The 22,393-nt window shown below is 38.4% G+C and overlaps 1 protein-coding gene across 5 annotated transcripts in view; it reads right to left on the bottom strand.

Moving 5' to 3' along the window:
* Positions 1-1,642: 1,642 nt before the first annotated feature.
* Positions 1,643-22,393, bottom strand: part of L3MBTL3 (L3MBTL histone methyl-lysine binding protein 3) — a 128,285-nt gene continuing 107,534 nt past the window's right edge. For all 5 annotated transcript variants that reach the window (XM_056126162.1, XM_056126160.1, XM_056126161.1 and 2 more), the window contains 4 exons: positions 20,098-20,177; positions 10,598-10,767; positions 10,338-10,400; positions 1,643-3,456 (listed from right to left, as the gene is read on the bottom strand). In XM_056126162.1, coding sequence (XP_055982137.1) covers positions 3,313-3,456; positions 10,338-10,400; positions 10,598-10,767; positions 20,098-20,177 — 457 coding nt within the window. In that variant the 3' untranslated portion in view covers positions 1,643-3,312. The remainder of the gene's footprint in view (positions 3,457-10,337; positions 10,401-10,597; positions 10,768-20,097; positions 20,178-22,393) is intronic.

Here is a 22,393-nt window from a genome sequence, read left to right on the forward strand (position 1 = left end):
AGCACTGCCTGGATGGACCAGTTGTCCGCAGAACTCCAGGGCCCATGCAACATTGCATCACAGGCCCTTGAGTCAAACTGCCAACCAGGCTGGCTGAGAATCAGTGGAATGGCCCCTGCACCTTCTGAGTATTGCTGGGAGCCCCTGCACCCTCCTGCCATAAAAAAAGAATGAACAACAAAATAAATGATACACATTATCAGTGTTGTAGAAAATAGTCCCTATTTTGGCTTCCATTTCTTCTCTTCCACTAGAATATGCTGTTAGGTCCTTGCAGATTTCCCTTTATTAATGCCACCTGTTTTGATACAAAAATTGTTAACATTTAAGTAACTATAATAGTGCTAAAGTTTACAAAATTACTAAACCCAGTCGCCAGCCAAGTGCCCCATGACCCTTCACCTTCCACTGTTCTTCTGGTCTTCTTGCCCTCTCAATCCCCCGTTTTGTAGTTTTGTATTCCAATGGCAAGGGTTTGTCATTATTCAGTACTATCTGTTCTATTGATTTGCCTAGATTCTGCAGCAGCAGAGGGAGACCATGTCCCATTTTAAAGTTTTATAGTCTGTCTCATTTATTTTTTTTCAGTAAATTTACCCAGTTCTTAAAGATTCCTTAGGAGATACTCAGTTCTGTAGGTCTGAAGTTGAATGACGCCTATCTTTGATCCCTGAGGGAGAGCCAGAGATATGGGGGCCAACCTGTTGGGAAACTACAGTGAATTTTGGATCCAAACATGACAAAGATATGAGCTGACCATAAGGGCAGAGTCACATATGCTTAAATGTTTTTTTTGGGGGGGGTAGGGTAGGGGAAGGATAGAGGTCACCCAAGAGGTGCTCAGGAGACCTTGGGGGCCCTCCTAGTTATTTTTGGTCAACTGGGTCAGTAGCTCAGTGGGACAGCTGAAGATGCAATGCTGCTTTGCCCTGGGATTATCTGAGCCACCCTGGTGGTACATGTTATCTCTTTCCGATGCCAAGCATGGCCTTGTCACTTGGTAAATAGCCAATGTTGTTTGACTATCATGACCTGTTTTCTTTGGAAACTGAATCCATTGAATCTAAAGATTGCAAAATGGCAGCCTGGGACCATATTTCAAACTGCAAACTGGTCTCATTTGGCTTGTGTAGTGTTCGGAACTGTTTTAAATGTCTTGAGATGGAAGGGTTGTAACAAATTCCACAATCCCATTCTCTCCCCTTTATTTAATCCTCAAGCTCATTTCTCTCATTTCAGGGACCTCCCTTGTCTCCACAGCTTCACTTCTGTTAAAACTGAGCTAGCCTTTCGTATTTCAGGAGTGCTCTGTGGAAAAGTTTCTTCTTCTGCGGTGCACTCTTCCAATTTAAGGATGGTTAATGCTTTGCTTTTTTAGAAAGAGCATATGTATGCAGTAAGATCTCAAAGTTTCTTTTGTTGTGAACAATGTTTTAAACCACAAATGAAAAATTCGCAATAGGTGTGAATCTTCCAAAACCTAGGAAGAACCATAATTTTTAATTCACATAATCTGGGACTGCTTGACAAACAATTAGGAATCCAACATTCATTTCACTTGAGCTAATGCTCTTATGTTTTGCATTCAGCCCCTCCTATTTAATAAGCTTTGTTAAAAACCATACATGTGTAAAAACATATCTGCAATTAAGATTTTATTTCATGTCGATATAACAAGTGCAACTTGAATGTACAAATTCTGAACAGAACATAAAAAGGGGGGAAATCAACAATGTAAAACTTGTTTAAGCAGATTCATGCAAAGAAATGAACGGGACACTGCAAAAATCACTGACCCTGTTTTCCCTTGAATTATGACAAATGCAAAGGATTGCTATAGACTTCCAGTGTGGGTCATCAAAGGAAGTCTTACATCAGGAAAAATAACAACTAAAGAACGCGATGGAACTTTCCCCAGAATTCAGACAGCATGCTACAACTTACTTTCTACTTTTAAAATAGAATCACCTTGAATAAATGTCCAACCCTGGAATTAAAGATTACATCCAAAGGCTGATAAAATAAGTCTGTGTTGGAAATACATTCTTGCAAAAGAAACACTACCAGCTATCAGTCTGCAGGTAATCAAGAGTTTTCATTTAAAGTGCATCTGTATGCTTGCTTACTGAGGCGAACTGCTCTACAGATTAAAGAATTTTTCCAAAACAGAGGTTCTTGAATAATTGCTTTGGGATATCGCCTCCCTGATTTAGAGCATTTAGAATCTTTGTGTTAACTGGCATTGCTTCCTCACACCTTGCTCTTGCAGTAAAATCTATACACTCTCTCTTCAGCCAACCCTGAAGAAAAGCTTTGGGTTTGGAGGACACTACAAGATGTGAGGCAGAGCTCTTACAGATTAGTGTTTCAATCTACAGAATGAGCTCTTCATCTCTGAAAAGCACCAGTTACCTCCCAGGACAACTAGAGAGAAGCCCAAGGTAATCTCATAAATAGTTCACAGTCCTTACAAAACACTGCCCCCCCACCCCCAACATAACTGCATATTCCTTTGATAGCACTGGATTCCTGTAACACACAGGGCACCACAATGTATGAGATTGATGCCTTTCAAATACATCACCTAATTTATTCATGTTTATATACTTTATTTTTCAATTCCATTGTTTATATACATTTTTTTTGGTAATTATAGTAAAGATGCTGGTGAAAAGTAATTTAACATTTCATAATGCGTGCAAAAGTAAAAACACTGATTTTAAAGAAAATTTTACAACTCATCAGCCCCAACAAATTATGACAAGCAGTTAGGCAATATCATGACTTGCAAAGTTATACTTAGCATAATGTTGCAATTCAAAATATGGCACAGAATTAACAATACAGATAACAGTCCCACTGGCTAAAGTGAGCCAGGTTTTCACTAATTTGGTTTAAGTTGAAATTTGATTATATCAAAAGATTCCTGAAAGTATTGAAAAAGAAACAGTGTACATGAAAGAGAATTCAACAATGTTTACAAAATGCCAAAAGTTCTTACTCAGCCCCCCCTTACCCATAAATAATGAAGTCCCCCTTCTCCCTCCCCCAGCCTCAAAAAGATTTACAAAGATAAATTCAGCTCAGTGAACAGAACCAAAAGATGACTGTTGTTAGACAGTACCTGGTTAAAAGCTCAAGCACTTTCATAAGAATTCATATATATTGTCTCTTGAGGAATATAAATAATCCAATGGCATTGTTCTTTTGAGTTTTGGAGACTTCTCACTTAGGAGTTTTAACTGTCCTTGTGCTTTGAATAAAATATGAGCTTTAAAGCAGAAAGCTGATGGTATTCAATATTCACCATCTTCAAAGTTCATTGTGTGAGTTCTTCTCTGCAGCTTTGAACATCAGGATAGAATTGAAAATTTTGAGTGCAGGGCCCAGCTTAATGCTCATAATTTTAACAATGTCTGTTTGGGTCATAAGCAGAAATGCTTCACCATCAATTTGCTAAAATGGGGGTAGAAAAAGACAAATATTTGTAAATAAATTGGAAGAAATACTGTAACACAAATTCAAGGTTAAGCAATCAGTTGTTGAGTCCAGAGAGATAATATGGGGGGGGGGGGGATAGGTACTTGCTTTGCACACAGCTGACCCCAGTTAGATCTCAGGCACTGTATAGGGTCCTCCAAGGACTAGCAAAAGTGATTCCTCAGCAGAGACAAGCCTTACATACTGTCATATGTGACCCTCAACTCTACTCCTACTCCAAATCAGCTGTCTTCTACACAACAACAATAAAATGGCATAGGTAGAACTTCATGTGTTCAAATAACATTTTCTGATTAAGGGACGTTTCTTATATATATCAACATATCCCAGAGTGAGCTGGGAGCAAAGTATTGATTTCTAATTCCTCTGAAAAATCAGTTCGGAGGAAAGTAAAGGTACCTGTATACTCATGTGATTATTCTGATTTAGGTGCTGAATCAAGAATTTGGATGAATCCAGGGTATCTCAACTATTTCTATATGCCAGGATATAGAGTTAGAAATAAGACTAAGAAATGTTAGCTATAAGCTAACACTTTTGAAAATTAGTTTATTATAATTAAAACGAGTGGCTTTTTAGAGTGGTCACGATTTCTTTTCATATACAGAAGAAATTAAGTCATTATCAAAAGATTCTGTTGAAAAACTCAAGTATGCAGGTTTTGTGACCAAAATCTCCAGGCTCTCATGCAGTCAGAGATGGGACACCTTCCACCATTTCCCTGTTCTTCTGATAGTCTCACACCCATGAACTGCCTCTTGTGCCAAATAAGCTCATTAACTGGCCATGATCCAGAGACATAAATAAATCTTGAAAGAGATCAATAAGTTGCAGAGATACTTCCAGACCCCAGAGTTATCATCCATTCAAAAATTTAACTCTAGCTGTATCACCCTTATTTTTGGAGTTATATACTATCTGTACTATCTGATACTATCTATCTCAAACTCTACACCACTAATATACCAGGAGTAGCACATCACACAGAATGGGATATAAAGTAGAAGACAACCAATCTCAATTAAAAAAATATTAATACACAAGGCTGTAAGAACATGTTAGTAATCTCTAATACAAGGGCTTAATGGCTCCAGGTTGAGATACAACAATCTTCACACACTTTCTTCTACGGAAATCTCTTTTGTTCACTTTAGCAAATTATTCTTAGGACAAGCAACATAAAATATTTAGGGTCTGCTATTGGAGCAGGCTTGGTGGTGGCTGGGAAAACTGAAAATAATGGCGGTGGGAAGATATAATGGTGGTGGGATTGGTGTTGGGATACTTACTGTAATAAATCATTGTGTACATCATAAAAATAAAAGTTAAAAAACAAGATAGTATAGCTGGACAAACATATAACTGACATTAGGAACTGTAAGCTGTTATTTTTTCTCTACTATTTAAAAAAAACATTCTCTAAGACTCCTTTGAAACAAAGTCTGCTTCTATAGAATAGCATATTTTCAAGGTGTAAGATACAACTCTGTGATAATAATTATGGGTTTATTCTTAATTTTTAAGATTGTGGCTCTACCCAAGAGTAGTCCTTTGTATGATTTTCAGCTCTTGGGTAGATCTACAATCTTAAAAATAAAAATCATTTCATTATTTTCTGTGTTTTTCTTCCTTTGATACTTTTGTTCTCTACCTCACAGACAACAATGTAGCTAATAGGTTGAACTGTATCCTTCCCCAATTTTTTTTTTACAAAATTATTACTTGGGTTTAGCCCACACCTCAAATAAATCCAGACAGAGACCTTATCAAGACACAATATCTTGCAGACGTAGTTAGTAAAAATGAAGTCTACTTAGACTAGGGGTGCGTCCCTTTTCTGATTTTCATTAGAATTCCAGAATTGGGCAAGAATATATCTCTGCTGTCTACCTTCGAACAGTCTGTTACTCTACTACAGCAGGTCTGGATGAGTATATTAGAATAAACTCATAAAGAATTAGCTTAAATAGATGCTGATTAAATCAATTATTTCTAAATGTAACAGCTTCCCCCCCACCCCCGAAAAGTAAACACCTGCAGATTTAAAGTGCCTATATGTTGAATCAGTAAGAATTATAAACTTCTGGGGCTGGAGAGACGCACATGGCCCACCCAGGTTAGATCCCTGATACTTCTGCATTGCCAGGAAGGATCCCTGGGTCCAGAGGTAGGTGGAAGCCCTGAATGCAGTCCAGTGTGCCCTCTGTATCTCAGAAGAAAAGTGGAATATTCTTATATAACTTGAAGTAATAATTTTGTAAAAAAATTATTTTATCAATTTAGGCAACAAGCATCTTGCTGTCGAGAACCAAAAGGAATACCATTTCAATTTAAATTCCAGATAGAAGATCAGATTAGTGCATAAGTGTTGTCTTGTTTTGGGGAAAAACATTTACTCTAGTCACAATCTGTTTCTGTTAAGTTATAAAGCCAGGCAAAACAAGAGGCTTATTTACTAACATTTAATTTGAATGGCCTGACAGACATCTTCCAAATCAGTGAAGAAAACATCAGCTAACAGAATAAATAGGTCCCCAGAATGTACTGTAAAGATGGAATGCTTTATTATAACCTTGGGACTTATTAACTATCCTGCTGAGATATTTTAGGTTGCCATGCCAGATGACCAATGAAAAGGGACAATCAGAGAAAAGTGTGGCTGTGATTTAAAAGTTGGGAGCAATATGAAAAAGATAAGTATTGGCATATTACAAGTTTTAATGTTACCCAAGAAAGAAAAAACCACCTCTGGAGACCAGTGGCATACAGCAGATCATACAAAGGCCTGGATGTGTGGCCACAAGATCAAGCCTCACTCTGGAGGCAGTGAATTTAAGAAATTACTTTCTAAGAATTGGGATCGTTGTGATGAATTACAGAATTTATTTTTCATGTGCTTTCTTTTTGTCATACATAGGAACTAATTTAACTCTAAAGATTCAACATCTTGCTGAAGCCCCAAGTTTGGAAGATAATTAATTTGAAATTCAGGGGCATTTTTTAAAATTTTTTGCATGACCCTTTCTACTTTTCACTTAGTTCTTTTCTGATGCTTTCACTCATCAAATCAGTGACATGATCTTTATCAAAATGTCTTTTCCAGAGTGTATCAGTATAAACACACTCATCCTAATAGCTATTACAGTCTCAGATACTTTTCATAGGTCTGGGATGACAATAAAAAAGAAAATCATAAAACAAAATCAAGCAAAAAAAAAAAAGAGAACACACTAAAAATCCCTATAGAGTTTATATTCTAGAAGTAAGAGACAGACTATACGTAAAAATAATAAATAAAACAAAAAAACCCAACAAGCAAATTAAATCAAATAATTACTAATTAATTCTGAAAGATTAGTGCTACCACATGCACAAAGACACACAAAAGGCTGATTGGGGGCTGAGTGGGCAATTGGGACAGGGATGAAGATGGAGGGGGAGGCAAATGTTTCACATAGGACAACGAGGGTAGGACTAAACGAGAAGGTGGCACATGAGCAGAAGGAATAAGCTACCCAGACATCTAGAGAAGAGCATTTGAGACAGGAAAGAATTAAGAGTGTGTACAAACAATCCGAGGAACACCAAAGAGGATGGTGTGTGCAATAGTGAAAGCAAGGGGCAAGTCAACCAAGTCTGACAATGAACGTGGTAATGAGAGTGGGGCAATGGCTCAGATTTGCAGACCCCACGAGGATCTTTCTCTTTTGAACATAGAGTAGAATGATCTGAATGAAGTGGTGACTGGACTGTCATACGCTTCAGCCGGATCATCCTGGTTATGATGGGAGCCTATGGTAGGGGAGTCAAAACAGAATTAGCGAAACGGGAGGTTACGCATGAGTCCAGGTGGGAGAGGACGGTGGCTTAGCTCAGTGTGGTAGTGGTAGGACAGAGAGTCCCTTTTTTTTTTTGAAGTAAAACAGATTTTATTTGGAGGGTTTTAAGGTTTGGAAGGAGACAGGGTAAAAGAGAGTAACGTGCTCAAGAGAGAATGTGGGCTTCTCTAAGGATGGAGAGAGCCCCTACACATATTCTAGCATCAGACACAAAAGCATGAAAAGTAAACATCTCAAGAGGGGAGATGCAGGCAACACATGTGCTCAGGTGCTACATATGCTCGGCCATATGGGCGCAAGAAACACATGGTCTAGGGCAGCATATGCACTAGAGAGTCGCCTTTAAAGAAAAATATTATTGTAACTTTTATTAAAGCACTGTGATTTACAAATAGTTGGGTTTTAGATATACAATGTTATCACCAATTCCGATCAGTGTCAACTTCCCTCCACTAGTGGTCCCAGATTACCTCCCTCAAGGCCCCCCCTCATCCCCAGCCTGTCATCTTGACAGGCACCATTTTAAAGCTTGGTTATCGAAGTTTGGGTCCCAGAATTTCAGTGTTGTTGGAGGGTAACCTTATCTTAAAGCCCTCCCAAATAGGATTTTCAAAGGTCAAAAGTGTGTAAGAGAAAAGTTAACAATGAACACTGACTTCAAATCATAGTCCATCCTAAAACTTTTGATAAAATGTACTATGCAGATATGAATAAAATAGTTAAGATTTGTTCTACTGTTTCTGGTTATGACTCAGAAACAATATATCTGCTGAAATAGTGAGACACCTCAGAGCAAGGATTATCGTATTATCTCTAAGCCAACCTTCTCACCACCAACCCATTACAAGATGTAATGCATATACATAGGATGCTCTTCCTGTGAAATATAATATTATAGGATGACTGCATGGCTATGTGAATGAATTGTGTATACTTAGAAGATTCAGTCTTCTCCTCACAAGAAGGATCTATTTGAGGCTATCTGGTGCCTGGGAGGTATGCCCAAAGAAAACAGGCCATGGACAAAAGAGGCTCATTAAAGAAAAATATTAAGACTATTGGAATTTGAACTCAACTCTTATTGAAACCAAATAATACAGCAAATATATATGCATTTCCCATAACATATATTTTATAAAAAAAGATACAGTACAAATTTATTTTTAAATTGTTCTCTCATTTGCAAAGATGGTACCTACATGATTCTTACAATGTAAAAGTAACTGCTCTGTGAAGAGATATAGGTCTGTTTAGGGCTTGAAGATTAACAAAGAGGTGTTTAAGGAGAGAAACTGAACATCTGAATAAGTGCTAAAGATCAATTTAAATGATAAAAAAATTTCTGAAATAATATAGATTAAAAAAAAAACACTGCCGAAAAATCGGATCCTCAGACATTCATTATAACATAATAGGGGCCAGAGAGATAGTACAGTAGGTAAGGCTTTTGCCTTGCTAGTGGCCAACCCAGGTCCGATCATCATAACAACATATCCCAGAGCCCAGTCAAGAGTGATCCTTGAGCGCAGAGTAAAGAGCCAGGTGTGACCCCCAAACAAAACAAAAAACCTAATAATGATATCTAATAATCTTGTAGCTCTCAAGCCCAGAGGCTGGGGTTCGTAGCTGTCCTGACAGTCTCTTAATTGGAACAGTGCTATTCTTAAAGAGGCTGAGGCTGAAAATAGGGGCAAACAGGTATATCTATACATATATAGCTATAGACAGCAGATGCTGGAATAAACCTTCTGAGATTATTTTTTCCAGCCAAGATCAGAGTGATAATTGATTGCTCTGCTTAGAGAATCTGCCAGGCAAGTGGCTTATTTTTTAGAGATTTCTTGTAAAGTGTCTCCTGTTCTACTTGATTAGCATTACTTCTGGTTTAGTTTTAAAGATTTTTTTTCTTTTTGACCTAATGCTCATTATTTGTGATGCCATTATTAACCATTCCTTAGATCGTAGCTAAACGCAAATAATAAAATAATCTTTCAAAAGCTGATTGTAATAATATCAGGTATAAAAATAACTAAGATATGTATAAAATCTAAAATTATTCTAGCAGTATTGGTAATATTATTATAAGCATCAGATAAAATTAATCTTTGTGTTAAAATGAAGTTTTAAAATAAAATGGGAACTAATTTTGCTTTACTAAAAATACAATATTGCTCTTTATGTGCAAGAAAGTATTTAAATGCATGCTATTAAGGTTTCTGTTTTTGCAGGTTTAAAAATAAGTCTAGTACTATTACTGTGGGGGGTCTTATAAGGTATTTACAAGCATTCCCTATGCATTCAAAAATATACAAGATTTAAAAATAAATTTTTATTCCCTTTTTAAAAATTGAATCATTATGAGATACACAATACAAAGTTGTTCATGACTGGGTTTTAGTCATACAATGTTTCAATATCCATCCCTTCACCAGTATACATGTCCCACCACCAATGTCCCCAGTTTCCCTCCCACCACCTCTCCCCCTCCCCCTCCTAAGGCAGGAACTCTCTCTCTCTCTCTCTCTCTCTCTCTCTCTCTCTCTCTCTCTCTCTCTCTCTCTCTCCCCCCTCTCCCTCCCTCTCTCTCTTTCCCCTTTTGGGCACTACAGCTTGCAATACTGGTACTGAAAGGTTACCATGTATATCCCATTACCTAACAGCACTCAAGCCTTGTCCAGTGTGATCATTTCCAACTATCACTGTCATAGTGGTCTCTTCTCTATCACAACTGCCTTCTTCTCCTCCCAACTTGTGGCAAGCTCCCAACCACAGACAGAATGATTACACTCATAAGATTTAAAAACAAAACCAAACCAAACCATAGTATGAGACATACAAGATTTTTTTCTTTACACAACTCATTCATTCAAATTGTTAAGACAACTTTGTGTCTATTTGTCATTCTCTATTACCTTGTCAACTGGAAAATTTTCTCTATTTGCTACATTCAAAACTTTGATCATATTAAAGTATACTACAATTGAATGTAATACTTACTTCATCTTTAAATACTTTTCCGTGTTCTTCACAGCCAGGTAAGCTCTGGATGAATTCAGAAACCTGTCAAAAACAGTAGTGAATTCTCCATTGATAAAAATACAAATCTTAAACATTACAGGTAGTTATGTTTTAGTTGTTTTTTTTCAAGACAACTTCTCTTTTAGAAAAACACCCTATCCTACACCATTTGTTTTGTGCAATCCTTAGGCCAAAACTGTATATGGTTCCTGGCAAAGGGAAACAAACAAACAACTTACCTCATCTGTGCTCCATTTGGAAACTTTGCTGGCAGGGATTCCAGCCACAGTTGGAAGAAGTTTGCTCTGCTGTTCCCAGCGCAAGGGCAAACATGGAATTGGGGACTTGAAGGAGAGAAAGACAGCCGAACGACGCTGTGCCTGCTGTACTCCAGGTTCTTCCCGGGCACCTGGTTAAGTAAGACAAATAATCACCACTGAAAAGTAGCTCCAAACAGTGCTGGGTCAAATGCATCAAAGCGGTTGGCTCCCTTCAATGTTCTGTTCACTTATGAAAAGTAATAGAAGATCTTATTGAGATGAAATTGAGAGTACACTAGAGAATTTAACCAGATGAGACATGCCTTGCATCTGCAATGGCTGGGGCGGGGTGGTTGTACTCCCTTTTTAGCCAGGAACAGCTCAGCAAATGACAGAACACCACAGTCAGTAATGAGAAGCCACTACACATCAATCTAACAGTGTTGACAACAACTCCTCTGAAATCCAAATCCATGTAAGAGAATGTGTGTGTGTGTGTGTGTGTGTGTGTGTGTGTGTGTGTGTGTGTGTGTGTGTGTGTGTTGTTCTGGGGAAGTGCGTTTCTATTTTGCCCTAAAAGCACATATCACGTATCCTATTGCTTTCTGCTATTTTTGAATACATCATTTTGCTGATGAACCTATTGGCTGCCTACCTGATTGCGAGCAACTATCTCAATACAGTCTGTTTGTCTTTACTAAAAGTTGATATATTCAACTTACATTGCTTGCAACATTAACAAGTGAGTGTTCATTACATTATGTCATTCAATGCTGACTCTAGACAAATTCTGATGAAAGAAATATGCTTCAGAGCTTTAGTAAGAAAAGTAACTCTACACTTAGAAAATTTTCTCTTTAATTTTGAATTCCTCAAAAGTAGCAGTCAGGGGCTGGGGCGATAGCACAGCGGGTAGGGCGTTTGCTTTGCATGCGGCCAACCTGGGTTCGATTCCTAGCATCCCACATGGTCCCCTGAGCACCGCTAGGGGTGACTCCTGAGTGTAGAGCCAGGAGTGACCCCTGTGCATCACAGGGTATGACCCAAAAAGCAAATTCAAAAAAAAAAAGTAGCAGTCAATAGTTTGTTCAAGCAAGTCACTATGTTAACCCTGAAGTTACCATTCCTGTTCTCTCCATTTATCTCTGCTTTGGTTTGTTAATTCTTTCTTCTTCTTCTAACAGTCCACTGATTTGTAAGAGGTTACACAATTAAGGAAGAAATTGAAATGCAAATGCCTATCATTTTTAATTTGTATAGATCAAAATTAAAACCACAAACTACTTATTTGCTAGGTCTTTTGAATGGAAATTTACTTTGCTGCTGCCCTTCTGTCACTGTCACTGTCATCCTGTTATGTTATTCACCGATTTTCTTGATCAGGCGCCAGTAACATCTCCATTTATCCCAACCTGAGATTTTAGCAGCCTCTCCTTACTAGTCTTTCTCAACATTGCTATATTGGAGGTTCTTTCAGGGTCAGGGGAATGAGACCCGTTATTGTTACTGCTTTTGGCTTTTTGGCATATCAAATACGCCATGGGTAGCTTGCAGGGCTCTGCCGTGCAGTTGAGATACTCTTAGTAGCTTGCCAGGCTCTCCAGAAGGCCCTCCCGTTGATCATCGATTTGCTCGAGCGGACCCAGTAACGTCTCCATTGGAGACTTTGTTGTTACTGTGTTTGGCATATCGAATACGTCACGGGGAGCTTGCCAGGCTCTGCCGTGAGGGCGAGATACTCTCGGTAGCTTGCCGGGCTCTCCAAGAGGGGTGGAGGAATTGAACTCGGGTCGGCCATGTTGGCCGCTTGTAAGGCGAACGCCCTACCGCTGTGCTATCGCTCCAGCCCATCATTTGAGATACAACTTAAAAATAAGATATGTCAAAACATATCTAATAAAAATATTCAAGGCCATAAAAAATTTCTTAAATATTTTTGAATAACATTAAAAAGGCCCTCCCGTTGATCATCGATTTGCTCGAGCGGGCCCAGTAACGTCTCCATTGGAGACTTTGTTGTTACTGTGTTTGGCATATCGAATACATCACGGGGAGCTTGCCAGGCTCTGCCGTGAGGGCGAGATACTCTCGGTAGCTTGCCGGGCTCTCCGAGAGGGGCGGAGGAATCGAACTCGGGTCAGCCATGTTGGCTGCGTGCAAGGCAAACGCCCTACCGTTGTGCTATCGCTCCAACCCCTATATATATATATATATATATATATATATATATATATATGTATGTATATATGTTATATATATGTTTCCCTCTATGATTTGTTGCCTACTGTCTGAACCCCATCAAATATGGTGTGGTAATTATGGAAAATGGGTAGGGAGTATCTTATGATGTGTCCAGAAATATGTTCACTCATGTGTGAGACTCGGCCCTAGAGTGTGGAAAGTGGTCTGGAGCATGGCGGTGGTTGGGTAGTGGAGGTCGGCTGCCAGGGCTGGGTCCCTTGGGGCAGGGAAGGCTCTCACCCGGCTTCCCTCTAGGGTGCCCCGAGTGAGAACAGCCAGGCACAGAGTCTGGTGGCATAGTTTTGGGCTACCCTTCTAATATAGTGATTTTAAGAAAATGACTTAATTTCACTGGGACTCGAGAATTTGTCAATAATTGACTTCTTAACATCCTGTAAATTTTGATCTGGAAACAAGCCTCACAGAAAGAACGTACCAGTTGCATAGTTACTCTTTCTTTGCACGTTAGCTGTTATGTTACAGCAACATTAATTTCACCAAAATTCTATCTTTAATGCAGTCTTAAGACATTTTTTCTGGTATGCAGCAACTTTGTACATCAATAACATAAAGACACCCCCCCCCCCTTTGAAGAATAAGATTTACAGAAAGCTACAGAAATCATGAATGTGGACAGTTGAAAGGAGTTTGGGGGAACACTCACATAATGGGCATTAGATCAACAGAATACAAAATAGCAGTATATGTAGAGCTCTTTCTAATCACACTCCTTCCAGCAAGGCTAACGACTTCCCTACCTCTGGCACCACAGATATTTTACGCTGCTTCTGAATGAACTGTACTTAAGCAAAGATGCTGCTATCTGGCATCTCTTTTTTCAACCGCACGTTTGTAAACATCACCTACAATGTTTCATGTGGCTATTCACCTGCTCTCATTGTATGTTTGGGTTGTAATAAGCTTTGGTTATTACCAATACTAATAATACCATATGGAATTAAGTTGTATATGAATAATTACAAAAAAATACAAAAATTACAAAAAAATTAAAGAAATAACCTATGGGAGATTTCCTTCTAAGAAGATTTTATTTTTTAGATCAATTTGATCCAAGAATCTAAAGCATTTTTCAAGGGCCTAATAAGTGTTTATATATAACGGCAGTATTAATTAGAGTGGCATTATAAAGAAACTTAGGCCAGCCTTTGGTCTGTTCTAGTCCAAATAGAGCTTAAATTCTAAGGAGCTTTCCATCCATCACTTACATCCAGGCTCCAGTATGACTAGCTCTGGAAAGGATTGTTTCTGTCACCGGAGAATAGAACTGAAAATGAACACACTGCTGAGTTACTACTAGGTTAAAAAATATGGTGCATCCATTTGCTCCTGAGGATCAGCTTTAAAAGACATTCTAACAGGAACCGGTGGCAATGCCCAGGGTAAACATTCTTCATAAAAGACTTGGGGAAATGTGTCTGGACTCCAAAGGTGAAAGACTAAAAATATAATAATAAAGCTTCTGATAAGAGTTCTGCAACATATTGGAGGGGAGAACCTTTTACTCACAGAAGAATTTCATGATTTTAGGAGGATACAGGGGAAATGACTACTACAGAACAAAATAAAACTAAAAAAGGAAACTAGTAGCATAAGAAACTATAGAAAACTCAAAGCCATGAAAAGAAGGGTATTTCTAATGTGAACATGGAATTGTAGGCACCCGAACTCATGTGGCATGTGGCCGGAAAAGGAACCTTTGTTTTTTCAGATATTGGTTTAGCAGTTGTAATGAATGTATCACTCTAAATGTAAGTAACAGGGGAAATTTTGTACAAGGGAAGACAGGATGTAGGAAGTTCTTTGTACTTCCTTCTCAATGTTTCTTTTTCTTTTTTAAAAAAATTACTTATTTAAAGCATCACAGAGTTGTTCATGATTGGATTTCAGTCACACAGTGTTCCAACAACCATCCCTCCACCAGTCTCTCTCTCTCTCTCTCTCTCTCTCCTCCCCCTCCCTCCCTCCCTCCCTCCCTCCCTCCCTCCTTCCCTCCCTTTTGGGCATTACAGGTCAGCAAGAATAAGGAAATAGTTCTTTCCCATTTCTACCATTCTACATTGTCCTGATCCCACAAAGTCACAGATCTAAATTTTTGCCAGTCTCTGGTAGGAATAGAATGAGTTTAAGAAGAGAGGATTAGATAAAGTGATGTCAATCTAGCCACATTTCTATGTCTAGGTCTGGAGTTCAACCTTGGGCTGTGACTTAATGATCAAGCAGGTGCTCATGAGAGTAACTCAGTTTCACTGAATTAACTAACGAGATGACAGAATCATCCTGGAACTGTAGAAGAAGATCATAAAAAACAGTAATTGAGTTGTTAGCTCTGAGCCAGACTGCATGCCTCACATATCACAAATCAGGCAGAATAAAGTTAATAGTCTCCACTATCAATGCAGTAAACCTACATCCAGAGTTGAGATATGTCTGTGTGCTTTTTCTAGGGTGGGAGAGGGGCAGGGCTCCCAAGCAGTGTTCAGGAGACATGGGTGAACCATTGCTATAATTGGTCAACCGGGGATGATTCAATGTAAGAGCCTGAGGATGTGATACTGCTTGGGTTACTCAGGGTTACCACACTACCTGGTCAGTGCTTGGAGTGTCCAGGGCCACACCTGAGAATGTTCAAGGGGCCTCTGGGGCTGCATCAAGTAATGCTTGGAGGCCATGTAGTACCAGGGATTGACCCAGGTTCTGTGTTTGGGGACCATGTGGTACCAGAGACTAACCTACTTTCCCTGTTTGGGGATCATGTGGTAGCAGGGACTGACTTAAGTCCTCTAAGTTTTACTGGGCCCAGTCCTTGTAACCTCTGGGCACTACCAGGTGTGGCCATAGAGGCCCCCAAAATGTGCTCTTTAATCTCCATTCTATGTCCTCCTTCTAAGAAGTGTTTATGATTTAATACATCCCGTAATTTTTTAACTTTTTTCTGAATATCAACAATATATTTAACCACAACTAGCTGAAGATATACAACTAGTCTTCAGCTAGTTGTGGTTAAATATATAATATATATATATATAGTTTTTAAATTTTTTTTATATTTTTATTAGTGAAACACCATGAGGTACAGCTGTAGACTTACAAATTTTTGTGCTTGGGTTTCAATTATACAATGATCAAATACCCATCCCTCCACCAGTGCCCATTTTCCACCACCATGGATCCCAGTATCCCTCCCACCCCCACCCCCCCCATCCCACCCTGCCTCTGTGGCAGGGCATTCCCTTTTGTTTTCTCTCTCCTTTTGGGTGTTGTGGTCTGCAAAAGAGGCATTGAGTGGCAATCATGATATTTTCATGCTTGAATAGTTAAAATTCATGTTAAAAGTGGTAAACAGAACTGACAGAGAAAGAAGCTAAGCTATTTTAACCTGTGGAATATGTTTAGAACATAAGAAAATGTGTGAGTTGTTAAAATATTAAACAGCATCCATAATGGCTGATAAAAAAATCAACTGTTCCTGATATGTAGCAAGCAGCAAAACAGTGAAAGTCCTGACAGGAGTCTCTGAGTCTCTGCTCCAGCCCCGGCCAGTACTTGCTCTAAATAGCTTGACAACACTGTCTGCCAACATAAATATTTCGAGTATTATCCTTTGGATCTAATTCAAGAATAACAGGTATTACCAATAAAAACTGAGAACAAATAGAGAAAATGTAATAATCAAATTTTATGTGAAAAACATTTTCTGTATTTAGAAAAAAACTGAGTGGAAAAAAAATCAAGAAAATTCATGCTAGATCAGGCAAAATAATGAAAGGAAATTCAATTTAGAAGTAAAAATTTTTGAGTTCAACAGACTCTGAACTAGTCCAACTGCAACCCACATATGTGAAAGACGCTTTGGTTAGTTTTTCACAATCGTTTTACTTTTACCTAAGGGAAAAATCAAAGACAAAACAACAGGCTAAATATATTGTTTATCACAGTGCACACTGTGGTGGTGCCACTCCAAACACCCTTCAGAACTAAGACATTCAGGGTTGGAATTATGCATGGCTTGGGCAGAGTAATGGCAGACGGATGGCAGGTCTTGCTTGTGTAAGGTCCTGGGTTTGATGCCTAGCCCCATATACACAGGAAACAGTCTAACTAGGATTCAGACATTCAACCTTTTAACTTGACTGATGGGTAAGAGCGGACTCCTCCAAGAATCGTCCTAAGCTAGTAGGAACTTCCTTGCCCAAGTGCACAGTGCCCCCACAATAAACATAAAAGAACTGGCCAGAGCAGAGCACAAATTACCATTCACTGCCTGAATGCAGGGAACTGAAGGCCCATCTGGAGCTCAAAGGATGGAATGAGACCTATGTTGTAACTACATCAACTTCTCTTTTAGTCCAGTGTTACATCTCTCACTCTCTCATGGCTACTATTCCCAAGATCATCTAACAACAAAATCTCTTCCACATACTCTCAACTTGCTTCCTGAGAGTCCAATCTAAGGTTATGACTCTACTGAGAACTGAAAGGCAGAGCTGAAAAAACTGAGGGTATCTATCCACTGACTAGGAGTGAGAGACCACATACTACTGAAATACAGAAGCTTTCAGGACCAAACTGTCTGAAACTGAAGGCTCACAGAGTCCAACTAAAGACAACTAATAAACTACCAATGAAGTCAAGAAGTACAGAGATATTTTCCATATGAAATGAGTCTACATAAAAGTTAGAGAAGATAAGAAAAATATAAAACTATTAAGAAAGTTAAATAAAAGCTTACAACCACAAATTCAGAATGGATAAGAAAAATTTTATATGAATTGTTGCAGAAAAAAAGAGTTGCTAAATTTGAGATGAAATAGGATATTCACAGGGTAGACTCATTTTGAAACGTGTACAAAATTTAAAACTTATTTTATAATCTTTCTTTTAATAATTAAAAATAAAACTATGTAAAAATATATATATTAAAGTATAGACTTTATATGTAAGAAAATAAAAATAACTGACTTGTACAACCAAAAAAATTCTAAGTCATATAGGAATCCCAGCAATATTTCTTTCAAAAAAATTATTTGTGGAGTTTTTTTGGGGGAAGGGCATGTCCAGCAATACTCTGGGTCTATTTCTAGCTCTGAGATCAGTGTCTGCTCCTGGAAGGCTTTTGGGGCCCCTATGGGGTGACAGGGATCTAACCAAGGTGGGCAATGTACAAGGCAAATGCCCTACCAGCTATATTATCTCTCCAGCCCCTCTTCCATTTTTTACAAACCTAGAATTTCTCCATTAAATAGATGATTTTTCAGGGGAAAAAAATTACCAAATAAGGCCAATAATTAAAATTAGAAGTTAAGTACACTATGATGTTAAGAGATTAAAATTCATCAAATTATTAATCTTTTTTAAAAAGTCTGCAGTCTAGAAGATATTACCATCTCTCTGAACTTCATGATTCAAAAATTCCATTCATTAGACACTTATTTCATAAAATAACTGTTACTAGTACTGCTACTACTACCATGCCCCTCCTCTTCCGAGCAGCTAATGTGTCAGCAAGTGATGACCTGATGATGACATCAGGCCTCAGGAGAATTCAGTCATGCACATTCTAGTGCCAAATCAACTGTATACAGGAGGCAGTTGAAGTTGGTTCTGTGACCTTCAAATCACAGTGAGGTTAAAACTTATGTCCAGAGCGCCCAAGAGCTAGAAGAGCAGGCAGGGTCCTTTTCTCAAATACAACTGACCCAGATTAGGTCCCCAGCACCACATATGGTCCCCCTGAGCACCACCGTCAGAGATCCCTGAGCACAGAGCCAGGAGTAAGCCCTGAATACCACTAAGTACACAAACCTACTATCGCCACCCCACCAAAAAAAAAAAACCCCTAAATAAATAAAAATGAAGTTAGTAAAAACCCAAAACTTTGCCCAGAGCTAACCACACAACTAATAAGTAGGGGAACTGAGACAAGAAGGAAATGAAAGCTGTGCTTTTAACGGCTTTGCTAAACCACTGCTCACTAAGAAAAACTGGAGCCTTTGTCTAAGACCCAAAAAAAGGCTGATGACAAAATTTTTCGTAAATTAAGTGCTTAAATGTAATTCCCATGACAACTCTTTGAGGACGTTGTCATAATTATTCCTCGAGCTAGATCTATAAGCTACATATTCAGTGAAATGCCCAAGATCACCGGATCAGCAGGGAGCAGTGCAGGGCTTTCTACCCTACTCACCTGCAGTGTTGCTTTACGATACTGAATTAAACACTGTAAAAGATACTGAAGATAGCAGTGAATGTAACTGAATCATAATTACTGCTTTATGAAAATCAGATATGGAAATCAAAGCACCACTTACAGAATAAGTCATTACAAGCAAACAGTTATTAGGTGGAATTTGCAAAACCTTATATAAAAATATAAGTCAAACATGCACATGGAACACAAAGTTCCCTGGGACAATCATTAAAATCATAATAAGGCAAATCTTTTCTCACGAAAAAAATTCACAGGTTTGTGTGAACTGTGTGAATAAAATATAACGTATTAAATTGAATATGTGCACTGAATATACTTAGTCACTGTAACTTCATTGCTTAATTTAATGCACTGTAATATCTTTTTTAGCAAAGATGAAAGAATATTCATGTTCTCCATTGCAACTTAAAATGTTTATTTGAGTGATTTTCCTCCCATTTTGGGTATCTATTAATCCTATTTGTATTTCAACATACATCCTGAGATGAATTTTAAACATAAGAAACAAGCTAATGAACCAAATAAAAGTAAGTAAGTAAGAAAGGCCCTCCCGTTGATCATCGATTTGCTCGAGCGGGCCCAGTAACGTCTCCATTGGAGACTTTGTTGTTACTGTGTCTGGCATATCGAATACTCTCGGTAGCTTGCCAGGCTCTCCGAGAGGGGCGGAGGAATTGAACTCGGGTCGGCCATGTTGCTGCGTGCAAGGCAGACGCCCTACCCGCTGTGCTATCGCTCCAGCCCAATAAAAGTGAATCAAATAAAAATGTTTCTAATCCTACTGAACTTCATATCCAAAATTCTCTACCATGTAAAAGGCAATAAAATCACAAATGAATCATTTTCATTAAGAATTATACCTCATCTATCCTTATAACAAACTTTTATTGCCTGTAATAAGAAACAACCAATTATAGAAGGCTTGTATTTAATATAGTGAATTTAGCTATGTTTTAATTATTAAATATTAATAGTAATCTCTATCAATAACAGGGACTTATTATGCTACCTCTGGCTTCATGTGATGTCCTCATTTCATTTTCTGATCTCTCTTCAAATTCTTCTTTGACATCATCAGTATGCGGTTCTCTGTGGGGATAAAAAAAAAGATGCTTCAATATTTACAAGAGTTTAAAAAATAATTCATAACTGCATTTTAGAAACTGTTTTCTTACTTCAAAAACAAAAGTTAACATGAAAACATTAGAAAGGATTTGAACTTTTACAAAAGTTAACATGAAAATATTAGGAGAAATGTTCAAAAATATTTGAAGTTTTACTGAGAAATTCCTACTGATAATATCAAAATTATCAGTAGAATAATATCAAAATTATCCTAATTATCAAAATTATCAGTAGGGCTGGAGCGATAGCACAGCAGTAGGGCATTTGCCTTGCACGCAGCCAACATGGCCGAGCCGAGTTCGATTCCTCCGCCCCTCTCAGAGAGCCCAGCAAGCTACCGAGAGTATCCCGCCTGCATGGCAGGGCCTGGCAAGCTCCCCGTGACGTATTCGATATGCCAGACACAGTAACAACAAAGTCTCACGATGGAGACATTACTGGGCCTGCTCGAGCAAATCGATGAACAACGGGAGGGCCTTTACCTTACCTTACCTTAATATCAAAATAATCCATTTTGCTCATAATTTTTATTGACTGTTCTGGTAGGGGCTGGAGCGATAGCACAGCAGGTAGGGTGTTTGCCTTGAACACGGCTGACCAGGATTCAATTCTTCCACCCCTCTCGGAGAGCCCAGCAAGCTACCAAGAGTATCTCGCCCGCACGATAAAGCCTGGCAAGCTACCTGTGATGTATTTGATATGCCAAACACAGTAACAACAAGTCTCACAATGGAGACGTTACTGGGCCCACTCGAGCAAATCAATGAACAACGGGAGAACAGTGACAGTGACAGTTCTGGTAGGAGATTTTAAAGTTAAGAATAGTGTTGGTCAGACTGGCACACATACAAATGAACAAGAACAACATCTGGCATGGTTGCAGGGAAAAAGGGACTCTCATTCATTGCTGGTGGGAATGCCAGCTAGTCCAGCCTTTATGGAAAACAATATGAACATTTCTCAAAAAACTAGAAACTGAGCTCCCATTCGAACCAGCTATACCACTTCTGGGAATACACCCTGGGGGCCCAAATACATAGAGCAGAAACACCATCTGCACTTCTATATTCATTGCAGCACTACTCACAATAGCCAGAATCTGGAAACAACCTGAGTGCCTGAGAACAGATGTATGGATAAAGAAACTATGGTACATCTTCTATGTACATCTATGGGCCAGGAGGACTGGTCAATGATGATCAATAGTGTGGGAGATGGAGGGTAGTTATGATAGAGGAGGGTAGGGTCTGTTATGACAATACAAGCTGAAATGACTCTGGATAAGAAGTGAATGTTGAAAGCAGGTAAAGGATATAGATGATATCCTTTCAGCATCTGTATCACAAACCAGAATGCCGAAAAGGAGAGAGAAAAAGAGAAACAGAGAAGAGAGGTACCTGCCATAGAGGCAGGCTGGGGTGGGGGTTGGCTTGAAGGGGTGGGAGGGAAACTGGAGACATTATTTTCAGAATAATGCAAATATATTATTTGAAAGAATTTTTATGGTTATAACTACAAAAACACTATTGGTAGGTACAGTGATGGTGACTCATGCAAAATCTCATGTTAATCTCAGAACCTACCTTCGTTTGTACCATAAACAATATCACATTTGCTGAAGAACTTCACTTATCTGAGAATGGAGGGGATTCCTATTATGTAAGAATATAACTCCCTACCCCCTCCAAATAAATCAAAAAAACCAAGTGGCTATAGAAAAGCTTACTTAGAAAGTGGGGAAATGGAGTTACGGCAAAAATAAGTAAATGAAACTCACTAATAATTTGAGGATATATTAGCTGAAGAAATAATACAAAATTTTGCCCTCTCTATAAAAATAGCACTATATTACTCTTGGGAACTACAAAATTAAAATCATTTACCTAAGTTAACTTCTCTATAAATGCAAGCTTAATTTTCCCCTGATTTTAACTCATGACATGATATTCAGTGAGCCCATACAAATACAGGAATATATAAACATAAATATTCAAATGAAGTCTTCATGAGATGTATAATAATTTTTTTTGATTAATGAACTGACTCAAAATTTCTTAAAATTACAAGTGGCCGAGCCAATAGTGGTCCTACAAGTTGTTGACACCGGCTAGAGTGAGGGAGAGAAGAAGGGATCAATCTGAACAATCTATTATAACAAGTTTTATGAATAGAGGTAATAT

This window comes from Sorex fumeus, unplaced genomic scaffold, assembly GCF_029834395.1.
Source record: "Sorex fumeus unplaced genomic scaffold, SorFum_2.1 ptg000061l, whole genome shotgun sequence".
NCBI lineage: Eukaryota > Metazoa > Chordata > Mammalia > Eulipotyphla > Soricidae > Sorex > Sorex fumeus.